We start from the raw sequence: 26,724 nt of genomic DNA, 5'->3' as shown, positions 1-26,724 counted from the left end.
TGTCTGCCTGTCTGTCTTCCTGATATCCATCTCTCTCTCTCTCTTCCTACCCACAGGGCTTCCAGGTGGTTTGCGAAGCCACCCAATCAGATTCCTCCTCCCCGTCAGTCGGGGAGCAGAGCTGTCGTCGTGGTAACTCAGTGGAGAAAGGTGGCCCTTCCCAACAGCAACCCCCACCGGTCAAAGGCCCTTCCAAGAAAAAGTGAGCATGTGTTATTCAGTTTCCCCTCAAGAAGCAGTGAAACGTGTTGAAGCATCAATTTTAACTTACCAAACAAATGGATAATTGTATTAATAGAGACCCACAGAGGAAATCACACAAGCATTATTTTTGATTTATAAACGATCAATATTGGAGGCGCTGCTTTCATAAAACCTCTCGGAAATGACTAATTTTTCCACGCTTTAGCCAGTTGAGGGTTGAAGCAGTGCAGACATGACCTGCACTGACACGGAGCTGGTGCCATCGTCTTGTTGATGGCTAAACACCGAGCCCCGCAGCAGCGTCTGTCAAACCCACTGCACCACACGCCTCGCTCTGCTAGCTTGCGATGAGCTAGGGTACATGAATAGATCCACTTCCCCCCTGTGTAATATGTTGCTTCAAGCAGTACTGTCTCGTCCCTCACGCACACAACCACAGCTCTTTTCCTGTTGTGCATCAGCAAACCCATGTGACATTTTGCCCACATATCCAGGGTAATTACGCTGAAGTAATGTGCTACATGTCTAATGCTGGCAGAGTCCCTGGCCTGGCTTGATTTGGTGTGCCCACTTCCAGGCCAAGGCTCAGTCTCTCTCAAGCTCTCTTTGGCAAAGGCAGGGCAAAAAATAAAAAATAAAAAGTTTACAATTACACCAAATCTGACCAGCAAAGAAGTTCCTCACTGGCAGGTTTATTTCCATCCTAACCCCTCCGCTGCTCATCTTAGCTCATTCTGACAACCAAGCATGTCACTCCGACGCTTTTTCGCAATCCTTCTGACAGCCGGCAAATGACTGAAAATCAAAACAAGCCCGGAAACCAACCCCCTCGCCTCCTAAAAACACCCCCGAGCCAATTATATCCTCACACATCCTTGCACCACAGGGTTTGAGCAGTGGTTACATGGTAATGCAGGAGATGGAGGATCTATGCCTCCTCTTTCCCTGCTTAACAAAGACAAATTAATTGCTTTCTTCATGCGTGCAGTGGGATTTTCAGGCTGACTGCGGGATTGAGGAGGACAGTGAGCTGAATGTAAATCAGACATGCAGCAAGGGAGAGTTTTGACGCTCTCCTGATCAAAAATACCCCCTGCCTCCCCCACCTACCCCACCAGACTCCAGGTCTCTGAGGGACGGTTTACATTTACATCTGCCAGTCACCAGGCTGTTCGTGCACCTCTGCGCTGCACCGCACTGATAAAATAATTTCCGGCACCGGGTGCTGCGAGTAATGCAGCTTACTCAACCACCGCAATCCGCGCAGCACTGCTGATGCTGAGGCAGTTTCCATGGCAACCGCTGGCTGCTGCATCCTCTCCTACCGCATGGAGTCGGAGGACCGGGGTGGCTGTCGTCACGCGGTCTCTGTGGCAACCTGACACAACAGCAGTAGGGAGAGTGAGTGTGTATGTGTGAGTGTGTCGGCTAGACGGTGAAACATGATACAGCCTGCCTTCGCCGCCCGCTCTCAAAGTGATTCATGTACATATCGACCAGCACTTCCTGCTCCATTTATTACAGCGGCTGGGATTAAATGCCCCGCTACGTCTGCCTCTCCTACAGTATCAATATGTTTCTTCACAGTTTGTGGTAACTCCTTTGCAGCTCGCCAACTGCTGACCTTCATTCCTGCTTATTTATAGTGGACTCACGTAGGCTGGAGCTCCCTCCCTCCCTCCCTCCCTCTCTGCTCCTCTTCCAATGATGCTGAAGGGGGGCTCTGTCCTTGTTTATCATCCTCCTTTGATGCATTGTTAATGAAGCAATGTGGCAGGAGTTGATCACAGTCTAATATAACACAAAAGGTTGTGATGTAGTGTAATTATATATGTAGTTACGGCTTTTGGCATTGCTATCATGATTTTCAGTTTAGCTACTTAGGGATAGTTTACTGTAAAGTGCCTTTTAATTCAGTTCAGTTTTATTCATATAGAGCAGGGGTCCCCAATCCCAGTCCACAAGGGCCGGTGTCCCTGCAGGTTTTAGATCTCACCCTGGGTCAACACACCTGAATCACATGATTAGTTCATTACCAGGCCTCTGGAGAACTTTAAGACATGCTGAGGAGGTCATTTAGCCATTTAAATCAGCTGTGATGGATCAGGGACACATCTAAAACCTGCAGGGACACCGGCCCTCGTGGACTGGGATTGGGGACCCCTGATATAGAGCAACAGTTGCCTCAATGCGCTTTTTATTGTAAGGTAAAAGCAGAGAAAACCCCAACAGTCATATGACCCTATGAGCAAGCACTTTGGCGACAGTAGGAAGGAAAAACTCCCTTTTAACAGGAAGAAACCTCCAGCAGAACCAGGCTCAGGAGGGCGCGGCCATCTTCCGGTTGGGGGTGACGCGACATGCTGTGGAAGAGAGCCAGAGATGAATAATAACTAATACTTAAATGCTGAGATGTGTATGAGCACATATGTGAAAAGGTGACTTTAACTGCATGTGTCTGTTCATTCTACAGTCCGTGTTCTATTCCATATCTGCTACTTTTATCCACTTGTGTTGAGATTTCTCACCTGATGTCTTGCACACATTGCCTAGGAGTTGTCCCCCATATTGAATGTGATACAACCAAAGTTAGTGGTGGTTGTTCTTGGAGGGGTTTTTGCTCCTGCTGGGTGAAACTGCTGCAAAGAAGCTCCTGCACCATAATCCTACTAGTGATTGCTTTGGTCGCTAGTAATGTGCCATGATTTCCTATAGTTTTTCTTATGTTGTCATCAGCCTGCTAGGCAGCTGGGCAGAGTGGACACCCAAGTTTGTGAATGCAGTGACTCGAGAAGGAGGCAATGTAGAATCTTGAAATTGATACCTTCAGGCACTAAAAATCAAGCTTAAATTTCAGCTACTTTCAGTGACCTTTATGTTTTTCTGAGAACAAGAAGATCCCGTTGAGATTAAAAACCTCTTTTTCAAGGGAGACCTGGCCAAGATAGGCAGCAGCAAGTGTCCCACAGTTACAGAAATTACTCAATTAAACACAGGCAGCAACAACACACATGCAAAAATAAATGAAAAAATTAAATTAAATTCAAATAAAAATAAAAATAAAAATAAAAATAAAAATAAAAATAAAAATAAAAAAATCGGTTGAAATGACAATTAATCTAATTGAAACAGTTGCATGTTATGGACTTGGCCTTAAGGATTCGTAGTTTAGATTTAAAAGCACTTAATAAAATGAATTCAGTCATTTTCCATTCGTTCTGCAGTTTGTTCCAAGCCGAGGGTGCTAAATGAACAAAAGCTCTTTTACCAAATTCAGTTCAGGCAAATGGAACAGAAAGCAACAAGTAACCATGCAGACGAAGAGAATACCGACCAGCATGTTTCATTGTAAGCAGGGAACATATATAAGAAGGTAGCAACCCAAGTATTGCTTTATATATAAAACTATATAGATAAAAGTTCCTCCGACTTGCCAAAGCAGGCCATCCTACCTGAGAGTATAACTTACAGGGTGAGTCTGAAATTTGCGGTTAGTGTTGAACCTCAGAGAAGCACGATACACAGTATCAACCATTCAAAGACATTGAGCAGAAGCATTCGTATATACAATATCTCCATAATCCAGCACAGGCAAAAATGTTGCAGCTACAAGCCGCTTCTTTGTACTAAAAGAGAAACACAACTTATTTTGAAAATAAAATCTCAGTTTTAACTTCAGATTTTTCACATGATTCTCTACATGTGGTTTGAAGGTGAGCGAGTCATCAATTAAGATTCCCAGATATTTATGGGTGTGAACCAACTCTATTTTATTACCTTCAAGAGTGGTTACTGATGGGATTGTTTGGGCCCATTTTCTTGATTTAGAAAACAACATGAGCTTTGTTTTGTCTGTGTTGAGAACAAGTTTAAGCTGAAGTAATGTGATGTGAATGTGATAATTCAAGAAGGAAATCACATTTTTGTCAAATTAATGCCATAGGTGCATCTACTAAAAATCTCAATGACTTCAAATTCCAGTGACCTTGACCTCACGTTCAGAGGTCAGTTTTCTCATCGACTACTAGCTGAGGTGTAGTCCACCGGAAATAGAGAAGGTTCGCCTTCAGAGTAAAGCTTGATTTAGGCTTTTATGGGAAAATCTACATCACACAGTAACTGGAAACTCTGTTTGTTTCAACACTGTAACCTTCCAGCCATTCAAGTCATTATGGTATGTGTCAACCCAGCGTACATTTCTCAGGCGGTGCAGGTCAGCTTATGTAAAAGGTTGCAACATACGGTTAAAATTGGGTTCTGGTTATGGCGTAGGTTATGCTGTAGATCTGATGCAGAAGCATCATTTATGTGAAAATGTTGCGCCTCAGGACTGCAGCTAGCAACAGTCTACTGTGTCCAGTTTGTGTCCCACTGTTTACAGTTTCACTGCAGCTTTGAGAGCAGCTGCACAGTGTTTAGAGACCAGTTCATCATGAAAGTGATGAACTGGTCTTCAACTACAACCTCAGCAGTCTGCTACTGGTTGGTTTGTCAGCCAGTACAACTGGAACTTTATCATGCATTTCTCCAACATGCTGGTTCAGTTGTCCATGAAACAACATATCGATTGAGCTGAAAGTCCTGACAGATCATCTGATTTTATCCTTTTATGACACCACTGACCCCCCTCAAAGTATCGAATCAGCAAATCTCATGTAGGCTGCACAATTTAAGCTGCTACAGACTGCTTACTTTTTGCTGCTGCCTCTGCAAGCTGCTTTGCAACCCAACCCCACGCCTTGCTCCTCCTTTACATGCTTTTTCATCTTCTTCTTTTTTCTTTTTTTTTTTTACCTCTATCAATGTCATATACCATATATTGTCACCAATGTTCCCTCTAAACCAGGGCTCTAGACTAACTTTTTGCCATGGGCGTACCGGTACGCCTAACTTTAAAAAGCTAGGCGTACCGGCACAAAAGTTAGGTGTACACAAATTTTATAATAATTTATATAATATAATGTGTTTTTCTGGATACACTGTGCTTTTTCAGCATTCAAAGATTGATGACACCGTGTCAGAGCACTGGCATGAATGAATGAATGAATGAATTTCAGAAGGATCAGGCCTTAACTTAACAGAAAAGTTAGCAATAGTTCTTTTCCTATTACAGCTACATCCACGTCTGTCGTGCCTAGGCTGCTCACTAGGGCTGGGTATCATCACTGATTTCTATAATCCATTTGATTCCGGTTTTCAAAGTCCCGATTCGATTCAACTTAGCCTCAGACAGTCAGAAATATTATAATTCTGATCATTTATCAGTACTGACTTCATCAGAATTGTGAGCATCACAGCAGATGCCTTTGTGTGAAAGTAACTGAGAATAAAACACAGAAAAACATGAAGGAGATTTTCCTGGTCTGGCTTTTTATAGCAGATAACCTTAAAAATATTCTACAATGTTCTGCATATAAAGTTTAAATTTCTTCAGTATTGAACAACAGAAAAAATAGTCTTTCTTGTCCGAGTTCATTTAAGTGAAAAAAAGAAAAGAAAAAGACAGCAGCCGACAGCGCTGTAAACAACGGTGGACTGGTGGGCAATAAGCGAATGAATAATACAGAAAACAGAGATTGGAGACGGAAAACTGTTCTTGAAGTACAGAGAGAGAGAGAGAGAGAGCTAGCTGTGCATGAAGTGTGATTTTAATAGTCGTGGAAGCAAAACAGCAAAATTCATGACGACATTGGTCAAATGTGAAGCGCAGTTTGCTGCTTCTTTTGCTGCTGGCTCGGTGAATTTTGGTTGGAGAGACAAAACCTGCAGCTCAGAATCAGCTCAAGAAGACGTAAACACAGCGCGGACCGGACGCATCAGGATCGCTAAGCTCCGACAGCGGGCCGCCTGAGAAAGACAAAGTTGATTCTGATGCGTCGGTCTGCTCTGTGTTTACGTCTTTGTGTGGAATCCGTGTACCTGCTCTCATCTGCTGTTTGGTTGTTGTTGAAATGGTTTTGTGAGCTTTAATCTGAGAATCTGGCGTTTCTGGCAAAACACAGTTATATTTAAAAGTCGATTCAGGATTTAATTAATTGATATCGCTTTATTCAAGCTACTCACCTCCCACTTCCACCTGCACTTTCAACTGGACCACGGCCGATCAGAGAGGTCCCGCCCCTGACTATCTCTGATTGGTTTAGTCCACGATAGGGGCAAAATGTGTGTCTGTTGTTGACCACAGGGAAGGTTGCAGATTTTTTTTTTTGCTACCCGAACAGTTGGTCGCACAGGTGCAACCAAATGTTTTTTTAGAGCCCTGCTCTAAACTGCGGGCGCGCGCAATTGCGCACTGCTAGCACGGTCTCTGCGCACAGAAAAAAAATCTGACCTGAATTGAAATTAAAATCAATACTTCAACAATTCTGTTTTGCAGTGTTAGTCAGTAAGTGAATGGCTGCCCCAGTATGGGATTAGAACGATGCCACCTTATCCCATAGTCCAGCCAATGATGCGATTGACATTCGTATATACGCAGCTAATCAACGTCGTTGACAGACAGCGTCCTTATGTGCCGACACCGGTGTTTTAGCTAGCAAAGCAGCGTGGCTGATGTGGAGTGAAGCCACGTTAATGACAACGTGTAAACCATTGGAGATGTGAGCAGGACAGATGGAACAACTGACTTTATACCAGTTTTTAAATTGTGTTGATAGGCCACGTAAAACCAGAGTTATGATAAAAAAAAATATATATATATATATTTACCAAACATATATGTAATGTTTGGTAAAAATGGCGTTTTATAAGGAGAACGCTCGAAAGCGCTCTCCGTATGTGAGCAAAAACAAAATCAAAAAATTTCCCAGCCTTTCCTGTTGGTGGAAAAATGTACCATGTTGACCAATCAAAAAATGAAAAGGCAACATGGCATTTAGTTGTTTAGAAAGGGGGAAGTTTTAGGAGTGACGGCGGTGTTTTGAGATGTGAGAGATTTGCGACGTTTAGCGCAAATCTTGTGTCGTTAGTGTGTAGTGTAGTCAATAGTTTTGTTGTGTGTGTCAGAACAATGAGGCGACTACTGAATGTTACAGGTGATATAGGAGTGATACATCTGCTGTTGTCAGGCCTGCAGGTATCAGGCTGTTGTTCTTCTTTATCTCATAGTGGACAGAAATAATTTTTTGGAGTGACACAAATAATTTGTGTGGCATCAAATTTGATGCAGAACAGCTGATTGTTCTGTAAATAGTTTGAAATGTTTATTTAAAAAACCGCCTTGGCTGCATTTTTAAGTAAACAGCTGCAAAAAACTTTGTTGTTTGCATAACTCGATCCGATGCTGGCGTGACCAAAGTACACATGTCTAATGTTGCTCATTGTGGTCCAAGTGGCTGCTCAGGGAGTTTGTGTGTCACTCAGACACATGAAAAATTAGAGGGAATGCTGATTGTCACTGGCATATGCTCTCTATGTGGGTCTTGTTGCTACTATCCTCACCTCTGGCTTTTTGGACACAGAGATCCCAAAACAGAGAAATACTGTCAGACATAAACGGCTGCAGATAGAAACAGAACAGCTTGCTACCCAGTTACACCCGGTAACTTTTGTTTAAGGAGCTAAACTTTTTCTTAAAACTAACTGTGGTCTAAAAGCCATCAGCTATTAGGTAAATTAGACCACAGATATAGCAGAAGCTGTTCTTACTTTTATAAAAATTGAGCAATCAGGTTACATGTCACCTGTTACATCTCTCTAGCTATGTCAGAGTTGCAGGTTTCACAGAGCAGAGCAGTTACAGCGGATGTAATAAAGGCAACTCTTTCTTAGTCCCACAAAATCTATCTGACAATGTAGCACCCATCCAGTTATGCGGAAGTGTGGATATGTTGTGCCCGAATGTTAAAATGCTCTGAAACAAACGGCGAATACAGGCTTAACTCTTTGATGCACACATATCTTCATTTAGCTTCTAGCTTTCACAATCACAGTTGGTTGTGCCCTCTTGCTTGTTGAACTCCCCGCAAGGGCCCGATTTATTCTGCATACCTTCACATACTAGGTGAACTCCTTTCATAGATTGATTTAATCTGTGTGTGATTAATTTCTGTACTATCTTTTAAAATTAAACTTCACCATCTTAAAGGTTGAACCTGTGAAACTTCCTTTATTTCCTCTCTCTTCTTTCAGAACATCAGCTCCTGCCGGCCTGCCAGCATCGTTGGCCCAGCGGGCACGTTACGCCACTTATTTTGATGTGGCTGTGCTGCGCTGTCTGCTGCAGCCGCACTGGACGGAGGAGGGCGTGCACTGGGCCTTGATGTACTACCTGCAGCGCCTCAGGCAGATCCTGGAGGAGAGGCCTGAACGTCCCCCAGAGCCCTTGGTTGCGCCTCTGCCACGGCCACGCAGCAGCTCCATGGTGGCTGCGACACCCTCACTGGTCAACACCCACAAGACTCAGGTCACTCATCGAAACAGCTTTAATAGAGTCGCCTCTAAGCCATCTTTAGGATGTCCGTGTTGCTCCTGCTGGTTCGTGACCTTTGCCTTCTCTTATTTTTCGCAGGATATGAGCTTAAAATGCAATGAAGAGGGGAAATCTCTGAGCACAGAGACCTTTGCAAGGGTTTCCCTGACTAACCTTCGTCGGCAGGCTGTCCCTGACTTGTCTTCCGACCTGGGCATGAACATCTTCAAGAAGGTCAGAGACTGGCCTTTATGTTTTAAGCTAAAACAATAAATACAGATTCATGTGATTGAGAGGACCTGTTGTTCCACTTCAGTTTAAGAACCGCCGCGAGGACCGCGAGAGAAAGGGCTCCATCCCCTTCCATCACACGGGGAAGAAGCGCCAGCGTCGGATGGGGGTTCCCTTCCTGCTGCACGATGACCACCTGGACGTCTCTCCCACCCGCAGCACCTTCTCCTTCGGAAGCTTCTCTGGCCTGGGTGACGACAGGCGGGCCCTGGAACGTGGAGGCTGGCAGGCCACCATCATGGGTAATGAGATTGGATGCCACCAGTTTGAAGTCTTGCTTCCACTCCACCGAGCTTTCATGAGTCAGAGGATTTAGTCTGGATCTGGCTGTCAGCTGGTGAATTAGGTCACTTCATTGACACTGGTATTCCTTATGAGCTCTCACTGAATAGTGGAGATTAACATTCGCTCAAGGCACAAAAGCAGTTATTATTTTTATTATTTTCAAGAGTTAGTGACTTTTTAAAGGCTTATTTCCATTAAGAAAAAAAACCTACTGTCCTCTTTTACCATGCTGTTATGAACCCACTTAACCTGAGCTGCTGCTAGAAAGATTCAAGTCTGTGTCATAGTGTATAAGTATGAGATACTTCTTACAACATGTCATAATTTGAAACCCATGACTGCTGGAGGGTCAAATTGTTGGTCCTATAGTTTGCTAATTAGAGCAGAAACTCTTAAAAAAAAAATTATGAAAATACCCATAGCTGGCCATTGATAATTATTTTAGCACTTTATGTCTCAAATATTTATACATTGAAAAAACACTCATTGGACACTGTTTACCTTGCAAAAGAGGTTGCTTTAATTTTTCATGGTACAGACTAAACAAGGTGCTGGAAATATTCATTAGAGACTTTAAGTCCACATTGACATGATAGCATCACACAATTGCTGCTGATTTCTAGGCTAGACATGCCAGAGGGTTTCTACTGGATCAAGATCTGGTGACTGTGGAGGCCATTAGAGTACAGTGTTGTTGTGACAGTGGTGAAAGGCTCAGTTTGGCAGCTCAAAAGACCTTTTTAGGCATTATTGGATGGAAACCATGGACATCAGATACAGCTGGGTAAAAAAAAAAGTTTAACTTTCAGCTCAACAAACACCAAAGCCGCAGAGACAGACTCTCTGGGGTAGGCAGGACGTAAATGCACTCTGTCTCTGTGGGCTTTGATGTTTGCTGAGCTTAAAGTTAAGCTTTTCTTTTCAGCTCCATCTGATGTCCACGTTTAGTTGTGTTATTTGGTTGTGTGCTTTCGACCTAAAACGTGTCCATTTGTTGCATCTCTTTCCAGGCAAATTCACACGGCGGGGCAGCACAGACACAGCTGCAGATGCAGACAGCCTGAGTGCCAAACACTCTCATTCCCACCACTCGCTGCTCAGAGACATGCCCGACCACTCTAACAGCCACAGTGACAACACCGTCAAGGAGGGTAAGAAGATGGTTTAAATATGGGCCTGAGCAGGTATTTAAAGCAAGCCCAAAAGTTAAATTTCTAGATGTTAAAAAACCTGAGGGAGTCTTAAAGGGGACCTATCATGACTTTCCTGGTTTTCTGTCATATATACACCGGAAATGAAGGCCACAGTTTAAAAAGAAAAAAAAAAAAAAAAAAGAGCTAAAAGCTGCTCTAAATCCTCGTTTTTAGACAGTTTTTTAATACTCTAAGAGAGAATATGTGTAATATGGTCATCTCAGAGCAGCCAATCAGAAGAAAGTTGACTTAAAAGAGGAGGGACTGCACCAAAGCCCAGCCTGAGGTGAAGACGGATTATTTTGAAGCATGAATCATGCAAAGCTGCTCTGTTAGAGTCTCAAATATGGTGCTAGGAATGAGCAAAATGAGTAGACCAGTGTATTGAGTTCTCTTTTCTATGCTTAACAAATCAACAGAACATAGATGATGTCACTCACACAGTTTAAACTCTCTCTTTTGTTGGTAGATGGTTAAAAAACAATAAAAGATAGATCACAGATGTTTTAAATGAGACAAATTAAAGCCGGCATACGTCAAATCAAAATGAGTTCTTAGAGATGCTGGCAGAGTGCAAGAGGAACCACAAACATCCACGTTATTTGAAAGTAAAGCGAAATAAACAAATTACCCACTGCTGATCACATTAGTGTCCATCAGCTACAATAAAGGGAGGACAGATGCTGCCGGCTCCCTTTGAGGCTCGCTGAGCAAAGCAGAAATAGGGCAGGATTATATAACAGCAATATTGTTGTGACAATGCTAATTTACACACAAACTACACACAAAATAAGAGCACCGGCTTTTAAACTGATTCACACTCTGCCACACGCTTTCTGTTTGGGTTTAGCAAGAAAGGAGCTGAATTTGACATGAGGTGCAGCCGGGATGAAAAGTACCAAAGGATCAGGCTCATTTTGTGAGGAAGCTGTCAAAAGGGTCAAATTTGCAGAAAGGACACTTTTGTATTCAGTACATATCACATGCAGGACTGTAGAGATTCAACCGTAAATATGAGAAGAGTAAATAAGTGACTGAACTCAAATACGAGAATGAAATGGTTTCTTTTCTTTGACACATGGGCTTCAACATTAACCATTGTTCCATTGTTGCTTTTGAATCGCTTGCCAGATGGCAGCAGGGAGAACAAGCTGTGTCTGGGATGGTTATTGTCTTTAAGTGTCCTCGGGGCGCTGAGGAGACACCTCACCTAATCAGTATCATTGACCCGGTGGGTGTAATCACCCACCCGAGCCTCCCAGTTTTCAACTGTTCACATCCGATCCCAGTTAATGATCTTCACAGTTTGGATGCTTTCTTTTGCTCCTGTGTAAAAGCTTCCAAGACCTTGCCAGAGTGCTGTGACATCAGACAAAATAACACTTAAATTAATCATTAAAGTCTCAAACTGAGCGTGCCAGGGATTTTTTTGTGTGTGTGTTGATCTCTTACAATTTGAATGCAGCAAGTGAAATGGTGCCAAGTGCAAAAAAGAAAAAAAAACCAGGTTTCACACACATTTCTTCTCAAGTACATCTCTGTACAACCTTCTGGCTGTTGTCCCTTATGTGAAGCTATAAGCTAAACCCAAAAGAATAACTTTATGAGCAAAATGCAGAGGTATGTGGAAAACTAAGTACATCCATTATCCTTTTGCTGCTCTGGAACATTCAGGTGTGTGATCACAGAATGCAGCAATGCAAACTTTATAGGAGCACACGTTCGAGCAAATACCCAAGAGCGACATCAGTTAACATGTTAAATCTTAACATTTATGACAGTACAGTTCCAAAAAGACTGATAAGTGTGGCTTGTTTGGAGAGGTTTCCAGGAGAAAGCCTCTTCTCTGTTAAAAAACAAACAAACAAACAAAAAACACGGCAGAGCACAGTTTAGGTTTGCAAAGTTGCATCTGAACCAACCATAAGACTTCTGTAACAATGTGGTTTGGAGAGACGAGACCAAAGTGGAGTTGTTTGTTTGTAGTGTGCAGCACCACAGTTGGAGAAAATGGAACTCAACACATCAAGACAACCACCTCATACAAACTGGCAGCACAGTGATGGTGGGGTCATGATTTGGGCTTGTTTTATGGACCTGGTCAGCTTCCAGTCAATGAGTCTTCATGGTCTACCAAATTATCTGTCTGACTGCTGTCATTGGTTTCAACTGGGTCATGCAACAGGAGAATGATCTCAAACAAAGCAGCGATGACTGAAAAAGAAAACAACCAAAGTTCTGCAATGACCCAGTCAAAGTCCAGACCTTTGTACCTGGAACATAACATAGTTAGATAAACATCGAACTAATAATACAAGAAAGGTCTCTATCTACCCATCTGTACATCACTGGAAAAACCACAGCCATTCATCAGATCCACAAAACAGTTGAGCTAAAGCACTATGGAGCTACCTAAGTGGAACAAGAGGGCGATCTCGAGGATCTGTGAGTTAGAAAAACTATTAACCAGGACCGTCAATAAAAAATGATTTTCTGTTGTCTAAAGTTCGATCTCAGATCTCCACCATCACCATGGCGGCGTTCAACACAACAGTTGCGTCCTTTAACGTGGGCTACGCCGACTTCTTCACTGAGCACATGAAGAAACTCTGCAACCCCGTGGCTGTACCTGAAATCCCAGTGGAGCCGCTGGCATGCGCCAACCTGCCGCGCAGCCTCACCGACTCCTGTATCAACTATTCCTGTCTGGAGGAAGGCGAGAACATCGAGGGCACCAATAACTTTGTGCTGAAAAACGGCATGTTGGACCTCACAGTGAGTGATTTAATTGGACCCTGGGGGCAAATACAGCTATTAGAAGTTATGGCCCTATTTGGCTGCTCTAATAAGCAATTATGTCACCAGTGGGACTCCAAGCAGACTCGATTCTGATGCTTTCCTTTTTAAGTCATAACATCACAGACACTTTACAGTTTCCTTAATTATTTCTCTTATGTTATTGGGACCTTCTTGGTCAAACTAAATAATTCTCTGATTTTGTCACCCTTTCTTTGCCTTCCTTCTTCCAATTTAGGCTATCCTGAGGGCTCTTTACTCCATTCTCAGCCACGATATCAGTTCCAGGATCTGCGACGTGGCTCTCAACATCATCGACTGCCTGCTGCAGCTGGGCGTGGTGCCCGGGATGGGCAAGTTGTCCAAGCCAGATAACAAGGAGAACCAAGAGGCTCGTGTCAAAGATGCGGCAGCTCAGGGCCTCGGAGGAGTCGCCCAGGGAGGCGGGCCGATTGCAGGGGCTGGAGGAGGTGGAGGAGGGGGTGGTGGAGGAGGAGGGGGAGGGGGAAGTGGTGGAGGGAGCGGGCAGGGGAGCAAGGACGATGTGAAAAATAATAAGGATGACGACAAAAAGGTGTGTTTGAACAGGTTTGTTTAGAGTGAGATTGTAAAGGTGTAGGATGCCTGAATGTCTCAACTTGTGTGTTTTCTTGCTTCTCTTCACTGGGAACAGGAAGAAGCTGGTGGCCTCAGCCCCCACCGCCTGGCTTTGACAATGCTCATAAAGATAGTCAAGTCTCTGGGCTGTGCTTACGGCTGTGGTGAGGGCCATCGAGGACTATCAGGAGATCGCCTGAGGATGCAGGTTACTCTCTATTCTCTAATTCTTTGAATGTGTGCAAATAAACACAGTTTCAGATGGTGACATTCATTACCTATTAATTATTTACTGAATTGCTCCTTCGGTGTAGTAAAAGTTTAATAAAAATGAAACTCATTGGCTGGAGCACTGGGCTGAGTTTCTAACTTCAGTGAGAGACAGCCGCAATTTCTTTTTAATTCTAATCAATTGTTTTTTTCATTAAAAACAAACATAGCATTAGTTCAGGCAGGCCACAAAACCCTAGCTGCAAATACTGGCTCTTCAACTAATCTCACTGCCAGTGCACATCTACAGATGACTCAGCTGATAGTGATCTAAAAATCAATTCAGAGAGGGTGGTATTTTAACTTGGTTTAGGATCTGCAAGCCACTTTGGAACCCACCTCCACTCATACAGTGGAGACAAAAAGTGCTGTTTAAAAGTATTTTTGTTTGTTTTTTGTTTGTTTGTTTGCATATTTGTCACATTTACATTTACACAAAAACTGAACTTTGTGGAAGGTTTGAGTCCCGCATATCTGGGATCAAACTAACAATGATCCAAAACACACCACCTCTGAATGGTTAGAAACAACCAAAAAAACAAAACCAAAATGAAAGTGTTGGAGAGACATAGTGAAAGTCTGGACTTTAATTTGAATGAGATGCTTTGGCATGAGCTTAAACAGGCTGTTCAGTTACTTTTTCACACAGGGCCAGGCAGGTTTAAAGAACTTTTCCTTTAAATGAACTAAATCATAATTTAAAAATTGCATTTTGTACTTACTCGGAAGGGGGGGAGATACATTTTCTCAGAACTGCATAAACTACTGAAGATGGAAATAAAAATTTCAATGGTAAATTAAATTTAAAGGAAAGCCACTTTATTGCTAGCTGACTTATTTAAAAAAAATAAATAAAAAAGTCCAGCAGCCAGAAACTTTGCTCTTGAAGTTAATTTTTAAAAATCTTTCTTTCAGGCCCAGAACTGCCTCACCAACCTGTATAAGCTGGACAAGCTTCAGTTTCGCCTGACTATGCGCGAGTACGTCAACAGAGACTCCCTCAATAACATAGTCGACTTCCTGCATGCACTGCTGGGCTTCTGCATGGAGCCCATCACTGACAGTAAGTGCTGCGTGTGCTGTGGTGTGTGTTTGTGTGTGTGCGCGAGAGGGATGCAGATACGAGACAGTCACAAAGAAAAATATCATAAATGCTGGTAATAAATGCAGAAACAGGATGAACAACACTGGCTTTGATTGCGTATATTGGATTGTTGCTGAAAAATCGTGTGGTAGGGGTAAAAATATTGTTAATTAATTTGAGCATTATTTTTTTTAAAATTAATCGATTAATCGTTAAGTCCACAAAATGTAGGGAAATACAAATGTTGACAAGTTTACAGCTACATCAATGCTTTGAATTAAATACAAGTCTGAATGGTAACATGCTCACAATAACAGAAAAATATATCATTTGCACTTCCTACTGTTTAGGAAGTTTGTTAGCATGTTCACCGCTGAGTTCATTGTCCGCATGCTAATTTGCTAGCAACTAATCAACATTTCCATCAGCTATGTGCTAATTAACAATATTTCTTGCATGCTAGCAGGAAGATACTGAACATGCTAACATTACCCTTCTAAACATCAGCATGCTAGCAGCTTATGTGTGAGCATGTTAGCATCCTGGGTGGTGATTACTACCAAATTAAACCAAAGTATTGGATAAATTAAGAATTTTAACTGAACATAAGCTTAAAGTTATCGAAATAGAGCGCTGCAGGAATGAGTCTTACCACCACACAATGAGTTAGCATTTTACACTTATGGTTTCGTCATCTGCCTGAAAGATACCTGTTTATGGTTAACATAGAAGCTTTACATAAGTAGTAATGGTCTGGTCTTTAGCAGTTCTTCTAATTAGGTAAATACAACCTGAGATGAACACAAGACAAATTACAGTATGTCATTATTTTTGGAAAACTAAAAACACCCCAACATTCAGTAGCTTGTTAAAATAAATTGTAGAATAAACACACAATAATGTAAAGTAATTGTTTTAAGGATGACCCCACCAGTCTTTCTTATCACTATGGAGGAATTTTGGTCGACTCTTCTTTTCAACGTAGCTTCAGTTAATTGAGGTTTGCAGGCATTTATTTGTGCACACCTCACTTCAGGTCCCACCACATGTCATGTTGTAGAGTTGCTGCTGTGCTTGGGATCATTGTCCTATTGCATGACCTAGTTTAATCCAGACTTTCAGACAGATGGCCCCACATTTTACTCTAGAATACTTTGGTATACAGAGGAGTTCATGGACAATTCAATAAGTGCAATGTGTCCAGGTCCCGTGGCTGTAAAACAAGCCCAAACATCACCCCTCCATTAATGTGCTACAGTATAAGGTGTTTGTGCTGATATGCTGTGTTTGGTTTTGTGCATTATGGTTAAACATCTCCACTTTGGTCTCATCTGTCCCAAGGACATTTTTTCAGAAGTGTTGTGGTTTTTTCCAGTGCAACTCTGCAAACCTAAACTGTGCTGCCATGTTCTTTTTAGGGAGAAGAAGGCAGCCCTTACAAACAAGCCATACTTATTCAGTCTTTTTATAATTGTACTGTCATGAACTTTGACATTTAACATGCTAACTGAGGCCTGTAGAATCTGAGTTGTAGCTCTTCAGTTTTTGCTTGGACAACCTTTCATGGGAAGATTGGGGCATTGTGTTAAAACACACCTGGATGCTCCAGAGCAGCAAACTGAAACAACTTCCCCTCTTATAGAGATGCTGATGATCAATTATTCAAGTGCATCTGATTAGCAGTACCTGGCTGTTACCCTGTTAATTCCTATGGTAGCAGTAAGGGTATAGTTAGTTTTCCACAGGACTATAAATAAGTGTGTCATAGGCTAGGTATTTGCCAACAAGCTAAAGAAACAAGAATATAGGGGAGATTTTGTAAAGTCATGCAACATTAGCATTAATCCTCACTCCCTTATTAGTCATTCAGCCCCTTCCTAAGCCTGATTCTGTTGAAGGGCTTTTCCTGTTAAAAGGGATTTCTTTCTTCCCGCTGTTGCCAAGTCCTGCAAACAGAGGGCTGTTTGATTATTTGGGTTTTCTCTAATATAATATGATTTTTACCCTAAATGTGCTTTGAGATGACTGTAGTTGTAAACCAGTGAAACCAAAATCAAAAACCATTAAAATTTTATGGAGCTTTATCCTTTTGAATGAAATCATTAAGTATCATAAACCTATATTTCCCACAGAGCTTTTTTTCGAATGTAATTCAAAAAGTTAATGGAAGAATCCCATTGGCCTCTTGTCAACAGGCTAATATGGAAATGTGTCATTCCTGCAGCAAAATTACAGTGTGAGGGAATTACAGTACTCAAGACTCAAGATATTCATCTTACCAGTATATGCACAAGCGAATTTGTTTATTTATTTTTTAAATCAAAGGCTTAAACGATTAATCGATTTCCAAGCTAACTGTTCGGTAAATGTTTCAACATAACGGCGCAGATATTTATGCTCTAGCAAAGTCTGTCAGGTTTATTTTACTCAGATCTGTCCCATTAAAAGGTCTAGTGTGGACGCTACAGTACAGGCCAATATAAATGAAATAATATCACATAAAGAGGTAAATACTTAAAGCTCTAGTGTGGTCGACAAAGCTGAATTGTCCTACCACTGTCTCACCCCGCACTTCGACTTTGCATTTCAGCGCTATCTCTGTTTATATATGTGTTTTCCCCCTTCCTCCTTCCACTTGTCTCCGCTCGTCCGTGTCGCTTTCCTTCGTTGTCCTCCTCCTCCTCCTGCTTCCATCCTCCTCCTTTTTCTTCATCCACTTCAATGAGCTGAATCCTACCTTCCTTACACGCTCATCCATTCTGTACACTTGCCAATCCAGAGCTTTGCCCATTACATTCCTGCTCAATCAGTGGCTTTTATCGATGAGCATTAGGACACATCCTACATGCCAATTCAGTTTTGCACTGGAATTTGAAGATTTTTCTACAAGAGACAATTGGCAAGTTACTGAACCGATGAGTGTTTTTTAATTTTGAAAGTGAACAGGGCACCTTGTTTAGTTTTCAGTGTGTGTGTGTGGGTGTGTGTTATTTTTTAAGTGTGTGTGTTTGCATCTTGGGGGTTCACCTCCTCGTGGAGGTGGGGTGCCACTTCCTTTCTGACACCGCCTTACATGTCTGTGCTGGCCTGATGTCAATCAACTTTGTGCCCCGCCTCTTTTCTCTTGCAGAGTACGGCAGTGCAGGTGAGAGGTCCAGGAGGGCGAAAAAAAGAAACATCGGTAGATACACATGATCAATAATCAATAACAGTTGATAATATAAGCAATAAGATGACTACACTGACCTGATCAGACCCTTCCCTAGACACCGCTTTCATTGCTGCACCCCTCACTCTGTCCGAAAAGTGACAAACTCGCCTGCAACTCTAAAAGTTCTGGTTTAATCTGGCTCATATATTAATCTAACTGGACCAAGAGACTAAACCCTCTACTGTATGTTTTTAAAGCAGGCCTTAGTCACTTGCATGTATTCCTTACTCCCTACTCAGAATCCTTTTCAGTTTGGCTTCTCCCCCATATGCTTTATTAACCCCCTTTTCCTTTGCCCCCTCTCCTTCCTTCCTTGTTGTACGGGCTCACTGTTGTATGCTCAGTGCTGTCAGCAATGACTAAACCACCTGCTGTGTCATCCATGGTCTCTCCTGCCTCCCTGCTGCTTCCAGACAAGGCGGGCTTCGGAAACAACTTCACCACAGGAGACAACAAATCTGTAGCCCAGAATATGGAGGCCGTGGTGGTGGGCTGCATGTTCAAGTCCCTCATCACCCGCTGTGCCTCAACCACACATGAGCTGCACAGCCCCGAGAACCTGGTGAGTGGGGCGTGAAATCGTCTACCTGGTTGCCTTCCAGCTGTTTTGGTGCTCCGCATTAGATTCATTAGTTAAATTAATGCTTTATTATAGATAAAGACGCTTGATCTCATTCGTTGTATCAGACATGCTATCTAAGCTGCTCTCTGGTCTGCTAGAACATGTATTGTAGATGTAGGTCTGTGCAAAAATCAAGAGCCACCCCCCATTTCTTTATATTTTACTTCCAAGAAAGGTCTTTCCAACTTTTTCTTTAGACATTGGCTTCTTTTTCCAGACCATTCTCCTTCCCAACGCATAACATACTGACGATTTGTCACATCCTGAGGCGTCCCATAGGACCTTCCGCGTCCCTATGATACGCGCCGGATTGTGGATGAAATCCAATAGACGCTCCCAGCAGTAATACATGTTCCAGCTGTGTATTCCAGCTCTAACCCTAACCTTAATCCTAACCATAAACATAACCTTATCCCTAACTTTAACCACAATCTTAATCATATTAGATTGTTTTTTCCAAAGCAATTAATGATGAGAAAGTAAAATAAATGTACATGTGTAGATTCCTTCCAAACGGTTCTCATGTTTCCGAACGCATAACATACTGAAGATCTGTCACATGGCGACGTATGTTACATTTTGGGATGAGAACGTGTTGTCTTTTTCACTCATTTTCAGTCCAGTTCTTGACAGAAAACTTAGCAAAGAACCAATATTAAATTATATCTGTAGGCACTTTTTCACTAGCACCCTCTCACAAAAATGCATCATTTGTTCCCATTGCTTTAGTAGAACCTATGAAAAATGCAAAAGAGATCACAGTTCAACAGGCATAAAATACTATTGTATGCCTGTAACAGTATTTGTGTACCAACAAAGTGATTTACAAAGAGCTACCAGCTGAAAACTTCTCAGGATGGTGTGCAGTGTTTCCTTACAAAATTTGAGGGAACTGGACAAACGAAGGACAAAAGAAGAAATATCAGGCCTACAAAACTATCTACAGCAGTTAAACAGGATCTGAAGGTCACCTGACACAGTGCCGGAGAGATGCACCTGGACCTTCAGCTAATCAGCTACTGTTCACTGAAGCCTCATGAGAAATGGAGATTCTGTTAAGGTTTGAGCTGCATTTCACTCAGTGGTGTTGGAGAACTTGTCAAAATTGATGAATTATGAACACAGAAAAGTACCACCAGATTTTGATCAGATTACCTTGACAGAGAACAGAAAAAAGGCAGAAATATCCAAAGAAGAGCTTTGAAAGTCCTTCAAGAAGCCTGGAGAACTATTCCTGAAGACGACTTAAAGAAATGACAAGAAAGAGAGTTCAGACTGTGCTGAGAATAAAGATGGTCACACCAAATATTGACTTTCAAGCTTATTAGAATTGTAAAAACTCAGTTTTTGCCTTATGTTTTGTATTTCCATGTATGTTTGCACATGTTTTACTTTTCTTTTTTAGAAAATTTTGAAGGGAGCTCGCACCAGACTATATTAAACATGCAGTTTAGTTTTTCCGCACCATTTTCTGTCTTTTGTACAGAGGTTTTATGCATCAGCAGAGTTTAAAAACACAGAGTTTCTGTGTGACAGTTTTTTTCCCCTTTTTATGTCTGACACGATATCTGCTGTTCCCCTTAAGAGTGTTTCATAATAGCTATATATCTTCTTTCAGGCCAAGGTCAAGTCAAGATGAGCTGATTTGTTTAGCATCCATCAGCTACACAGGCACTTCAAACTGAGTCGCATACGGAAAAGAATCAGATAGCACAAGTATGATGGTTCAAAAAAGCAAAAATCTAAATACAAAAAAAGATAAGCACAATCTGACAAACTGAAAGAGCAAGAGACTATATATGTAGAGGGAAATGACTGGACCACAAATCACAGCTGAAACTAATTGGGGTTGATTAGGGCCGGCAGTCAGAAAGGGTGGCAAAGAGAGCTTCTGTCTCTTTTTGTCTCCTAACTGATGAACATAATAAAGCAGGAAGTGACTAACATGATCACAGCACACTAATCTGTAGGCTAGAGCTGAAATGTTTTGAATTAAAGTAATGTTAGCGTGCAAATTATAGCTATAAACTACTTTTTTCATATAATTCATGTAATTTTCAGATGCTCTTTAGTAAAACTGCATATGGAGTGCAATTCTTTTTAAACCTAATGTCTAATTAAACAATATACAGTTGTCTTAAAAGTGAAATTGCAGATAAAGTGACATTTATGACAGCTTAGATTGTGTTTAACTTAGTTAAAATCAGGTCCACAGTAAGTGTCTTAAGGAATATACTTAAGTTGCTTAAATTTGTGCTGAATTCAACTAAAAACAATATTTCTTTCACACTTTTATATCCATATTAAGGTCTAAAAATCACCACAATACTCAGAATCTGTTATCAAATATCCAATGCACCCTTGATAAGTGTATTTGGATGCGTCTGAAAGCATTGAAGTACCTCGGCCTCTCTGCGGTGCTTGCAGAGCCTTTAGGCTGGCGTGAGTGGTGTACGTTGGCGGAGGATGACACACTTTTCGAGGCAGGCTTTGTTATGGCACGAAATCAGAGGCCACCCACTCACAAGCTGGAGCTGGTGGCTTGACAAAAACACAAGCCTGCTCCCGCACATTTGCTCAAAATTACATACTGTTCACACTGGCTGCTGATTCTCTCTTTTCTCTTTCACACATTCTTTTGCTCTCACTTTGTTTGTCACTCTCTGTCCTTTCCCAGGGTCTGTACTGTGACATCCGCCAGCTGGTCCAGTTCATTAAAGAGGCCCACGGAAACGTGTTCCGCAGGGTGGCACTGAGCGCGCTCCTGGACAGCGCGGAGAAGGTCACCGCCACCAAGAAACCTGATGAGAAGGAGGAGACCAAACAGCACGGTCCCAGGAGGTACACTCAATGGCTAGAAACGGTCTTAATGTGACTTCACGGTGAAAAATAAATGTCTTGCTGCAGTCATTACTGTCAAATTTAAAGCCCATCACCTTGTAAAGGTAACAGAGCTCTGCTTCTCATCACTGCTTGACTTTTTTGTTTTTTGTCCTGTCTGCATCTGTTTGTTTTTTTGCTTGAGTGACTGATTTGATGTTCTTATTTCCAAAATAATGTGGCTGTTAGCGCTCTGGGTAGCCCTGCCAGGAGGCAGCTCAGCTGTGTTTGCTGCTTTATCTGACAGCCGCCACCGCATGCCATGGCACTGAAGAGAATAAACTACCTCTGACTTATTTTATTTCCACGTTTGAGGCTACAAAGTCACATGACTGCTGGCTGTGAAGCGGTGCCCATATAGAAAGCATAGACTTACAGTTGCAAAGACAGCGGACTCTTTGTATCTGTACCACTCCGTTTCTACTTAGACTCATGGACTATATATAAAAGATGGACACAGCCACCACAATCGTACTGATTTTTGTTTTGTAGCTTCACTGTTGTCGTCTTTGAACTCATTCTGTACTGTACAGGAGACACTGCACGAGATTGATTGACAATGGTCTACAGCCAATCAGGACGCAGAACACAATGCGCTGTTAAAAAAAAAAAAGCCACAAAAGGTGAACCACGTTATAGTGAGGGACCACTGTACACAATAAACTTCAAGCTAGTAAATGAGACCTCATCATAAACTCATCAGAAAGGTAGTTACTGAGGTCTTGGATCAAGAGAGAAGGAGGGTTATTTTCTCATAGACTTGTGTCCAATCTGACTTCTTTTTGATCCCCTGCTGGCCATTAGAAAGAATGCATTTTTGAGGCTTGTCTGTCTTTTATATATAAGGTACGGTTAGAAGGCACTGGTTGGAAGAAGTTTAAGTAAAATACACTGCTAAAAAAATTAAAGGAACACCTTGAAAACTCATCAGATCTAAATAGGGAAAAATTATTCTGGATGTTTATATTGATGTGGACTGGTTGGGTAATGTGTTAGAAACTTAAGGAGGCTACATCATTTGATGTAAATGAAAATTAAACCTAGAAATTATACAGCAAGCTAATCTGTTTTACCGAAATCTTATAGCCTAAACACAAATGGTATCAATTCTTTCATTCTCCAGGAACTGCCTTTATACTCTTCCCACATGAGGCCGGGTATTGTTCAGCACTAGGAGGGACTCAGAACCTACTGCACCACCGTAGGATCTGACAGTTGGTCCATTTACTTCATCCTGACACCTAATGGCAGTCAGGGTGTCACTACCTAGAGCAGGGGTGTCGAACTCCAGGCCTCGAGGGTCCTGCAGGTTTTAGATGTGTCTTTGATCCAACACAGCTGATTTAAATGGCTAAATTACCTCCTCAACATGTCTTGAAGTTCTCCAGAGGCCTGGTAATGAACTAATCATTTGACTAGTTGACCAAGGGTGATATCTAAAACCTGCAAGACACCGGCCCTCGAGGCCTGGAGTTTGACACCCCTGGCCTAGAGAGATCTGTGTATGGGTATGCCTCCCCAGACCATCACTGACCCACAAACAAACTGGTTATGCTGAACGATGTTACAGGCAGCATAACAACCCTTTCACATCTGTCACATGAGTTCAATCATCTCATCTGTGAAAATCACAGGGCAACAGTGGTGGACCTGCCAATTCTGGTATTCTATGGCAAATGCCAATCGGGCTCCACTGTGCCAGGCAGTGAGTATAGGGCCAGTAGAGGATGTTAGGCCTTCAGGCCACCCTCATGAAGTCTTTTCTGATTGTTTGGTCAGAAACATTCACATCAGTGGCCTGCTGGTGATCATTTTGAAGGGCTATGGCAGAAGCAGTTACTGAGTTAAGGGCCTTCTATGGCCCTGTTCAGCTCTCCTAGAGTAACTGCCTGTCTGCTGGAATCTCCTCCATGCTCTTAAACTCTGCTGGATACACAGCAAACCTTCAGCCAATGGCACATATTGATGTGGTCCCCTGACTGAGTTGGACTACCTGTGCAACATGTATAGGTTCCAGGTCTGGTCATTTAGTTTGACACTAAATGAGTAGTGACACCGTGCTACTAAATTGACCAGATCCTACAAGTTTGACCGACTGGATGCTATACTCTGAATAAAATGTGTTCCTTTAATTTTTTAACAGTTCATATGAAATTAAATATGTAAAAGACATCAGTTCAGTGGAGATTAAAGTAGTGCGATGCCTAAATTACAGGTCAGAATGGAGCCTTGAATCAGGTGGCCTGAGCGCTATGTCTGTGTGTTGGGGTGTGTGTGTGCGCGCAGGTCAGAGGCGGGTGTGTCCGGGGAGAAGGGTCAGGTGTCCAGTACTGCAGACGAGTGTCGCAGCTACATCTCCAGTAGACCCCCCCAGACACCCGAACAGTGAGTGTCCGCCTCACCTCTCCATAAAGCACCATCTCCGTCGAGCTCAGCTGCCATTTCTCTGCTCAAAGTAGAAAAAGCTCTTCCTGTTGCTCCTTCTTAACCCTCTGATAAACATTCAGTTTATACCAAAACATCCTGTAAAACAAAAAAGAAGTAGAAAGTGTTTTGTGGGAAATGTTTTATCCTTGTGCTTACCTTTCCTCTCCTCCTCTCTCTGCTTCTAGTGAAGAACAGATCCCGGGTGCTCTGCTGGGCAGGAAGGATTTTTGGAGGAAGATGTTCAAGTCGCAGAGCGCCGCCAGTGACACCAGCAGCCAGTCGGAACAAGACACCTCAGAGTGCACCACCGCACACTCTGGCACCACCACCGACCGCCGCTCGCGATCCAGATCCCGTCGCATTTCGCTTCGCAAGAAGTTGAAGCTGCCTATCGGTAAGAGCAGCCTCTTCTTACCCAAGGAAGTCCCTGGGTAGGTTCAAAATAAAAGTCTTAAAACTACAGTGAGCTTTTGCCTCCTAGTAAGTGACGAGAATGCACTAGAAAATATGCACTAGCTCGAAAATAGGATTTCTCTAAAAGATTAGGCAGCCTAAGGCTATGTGTGCTTATGGAGACTTACAAATCATCCTTTTATTGAGCAGCGGTATACATTTCAACAACCATATCTCATTGCATTTGCTCTTACCTTGAAATCCCCTCTAACATAATGTGTTTTATGTGTTCAACATTGTGGCACTGCCTGCCCCGAGGCCAAGTCACTTCATCTCTTTGGTCTGTTTTGTGCTCCTTTTTGTGCCATAGCATGCCGCAGGACTGTTCGCCTACCGCTCACTCTCTCTGTCCTACGTATGTCGATGTGGAACCATCTTCATACTGTATCCGTACCATGTCTGTGTTGTGTTGATCATCCCAACCCCCTAGCATGTTTGCAGACCTGTGGAAAAAAAACTGATTTAAATGAAGAGAGTACATGCTTATTTAGCACGCGTTGCTCTAAGCAAATAAGCTTCACCCTTAAATGAAGAAAATTAAAACCTAGGGATCATGTGTAGGGTGATGATAGACTAAGTTTGTATTTTTGCAACATAAGGCCCAGGGGCCAGAATCAGCTCAGCAACCACTTTAATCCAGCCTCATTGGACGGCTTTGGAAAACGTGAGGGATGGCGTAGATTTTGGACTTTTAACTGTGTTGTCATAAGTTTTACAGCTTTATTTTTACTGATAATAACTTCATTCATGCTATACCAAAGTAACTAACTTGTAGATTAAAAAAATAAATGATGGAAAGTTCCTGGTTTTTTTTTTTACTATTTGCTTTAGAAATTTCTTTTTTTCTTTTTATATTTTTAACAATGAAACAAAAAAGAAATTCTGTTTAATTACAGCACAGTCTGAACAATGAGCTGTAATTTCACACTTTATTTCTTACAATTTAAACCCACAAAGTCATGCTGTCAATTTTCTTTGATTTACTACAACAGTATTTGTTTATCACGTAGAAAAACTGAGACATACCGTTGAAATTGCACTTCTTTTTCTTATCTTAAGATATAAATATATAAAAATATGTATATTTTAAATGTGCAATTAAACTTATTTACACAGGTAGAAATGAGATGTTCACTGGTCTCCCCTACTTAAGATCAAGCAGGCTGTTTCTAGCTTAAATTAACCAAAACAATATACCAACACAACTCAAGCTACACCTACCAGAGATAGGACAGAGCATAACAATTTTTTTTCATACTTTTTGAGGTCTGTAATATTTGAAATTCATTCTTATATAACAATGTGTGAGCATGAAAAAAAGGTTAAATCAACGCATCATTATAGTTTGAGATGTTTGAGATAATTTGAGTTTTCGGACATGGTGTGTTATCCTGCTAGAAGATGCCATCAGAAGATGGGTACACTGTGTTCAACACTAACCCTGACACTTTGGTGTTTAAATGTTGCTCAGTTGGTACAAAGGAGGCCAAGGTGTGCAAATAAAATTCCCCCCAGATGCTTACACCACTGTCATCAGTCTGAACCATTCATACAAGGCATTATTTCATGCTGTTTACACCAAATTCTGACCCAGCTGTCCAAATGTTGCAGCAGAAATTGTGACTCACCAGACCAAGAATCATTTTTCCAATTTTCTATTGTCCAATTTTGTTGAGCCAGTAAATGGTAGCTTCAGTTTCCTGTTCTCAGCTGGCAGGAGTGGCACCAGGTGTGGTCTTCTGCTACAGTTGAGATGCTCATCTGCATACAGTAGTTGTAACAAGTTTTTTTTTAGTTAAGTTGCTGTTGCCTTCCTATCAGCTAGAAGGAGTCTGGTCACATTCACCTCTGACCTCTGAATCAATAAGACGATTTCACCCAATGCACTGCTGAGACCATTCCAGACCATTCTCTGTAAATCCCAGCAGATTGGCTGTTTCTGAAAACCTCAGAAGAGCCCATCTGACACCAACAACCATGCCACATTTGAAGTTACATAAA

General features: G+C 42.1%; 1 protein-coding gene across 6 annotated transcripts in view; it reads left to right on the top strand.

The window, feature by feature from the left end:
• unc80 (unc-80 homolog (C. elegans)) overlaps positions 1–26,724 on the top strand; it is a 64,448-nt gene that overhangs the window by 5,115 nt on the left and 32,609 nt on the right. For 3 of the 6 annotated variants that reach the window (XM_013913168.1, XM_013913166.1, XM_013913167.1), the window contains exons 7-20: positions 57–202; positions 8,335–8,608; positions 8,714–8,848; positions 8,931–9,147; positions 10,201–10,341; positions 12,890–13,158; positions 13,418–13,753; positions 13,853–13,984; positions 14,962–15,109; positions 18,261–18,311; positions 18,755–18,903; positions 21,641–21,804; positions 24,130–24,228; positions 24,456–24,664. In XM_013913168.1, the coding sequence (XP_013768622.1) occupies positions 57–202; positions 8,335–8,608; positions 8,714–8,848; positions 8,931–9,147; positions 10,201–10,341; positions 12,890–13,158; positions 13,418–13,753; positions 13,853–13,984; positions 14,962–15,109; positions 18,261–18,311; positions 18,755–18,903; positions 21,641–21,804; positions 24,130–24,228; positions 24,456–24,664 (2,470 nt within the window). The remainder of the gene's footprint in view (positions 1–56; positions 203–8,334; positions 8,609–8,713; positions 8,849–8,930; positions 9,148–10,200; positions 10,342–12,889; positions 13,159–13,417; positions 13,754–13,852; positions 13,985–14,961; positions 15,110–18,260; positions 18,312–18,754; positions 18,904–21,640; positions 21,805–24,129; positions 24,229–24,455; positions 24,665–26,724) is intronic. The other 3 variants (XM_013913169.1, XM_013913171.1, XM_013913170.1) reach the window with 3 other exon arrangements.

Source organism: Pundamilia nyererei, unplaced genomic scaffold (genome assembly GCF_000239375.1).
Source record: "Pundamilia nyererei isolate P.nyererei 1_Seehausen unplaced genomic scaffold, PunNye1.0 scaffold00118, whole genome shotgun sequence".
Lineage (NCBI taxonomy): Eukaryota > Metazoa > Chordata > Actinopteri > Cichliformes > Cichlidae > Pundamilia > Pundamilia nyererei.
This window is presented reverse-complemented; position numbering and strand designations above follow the sequence as displayed.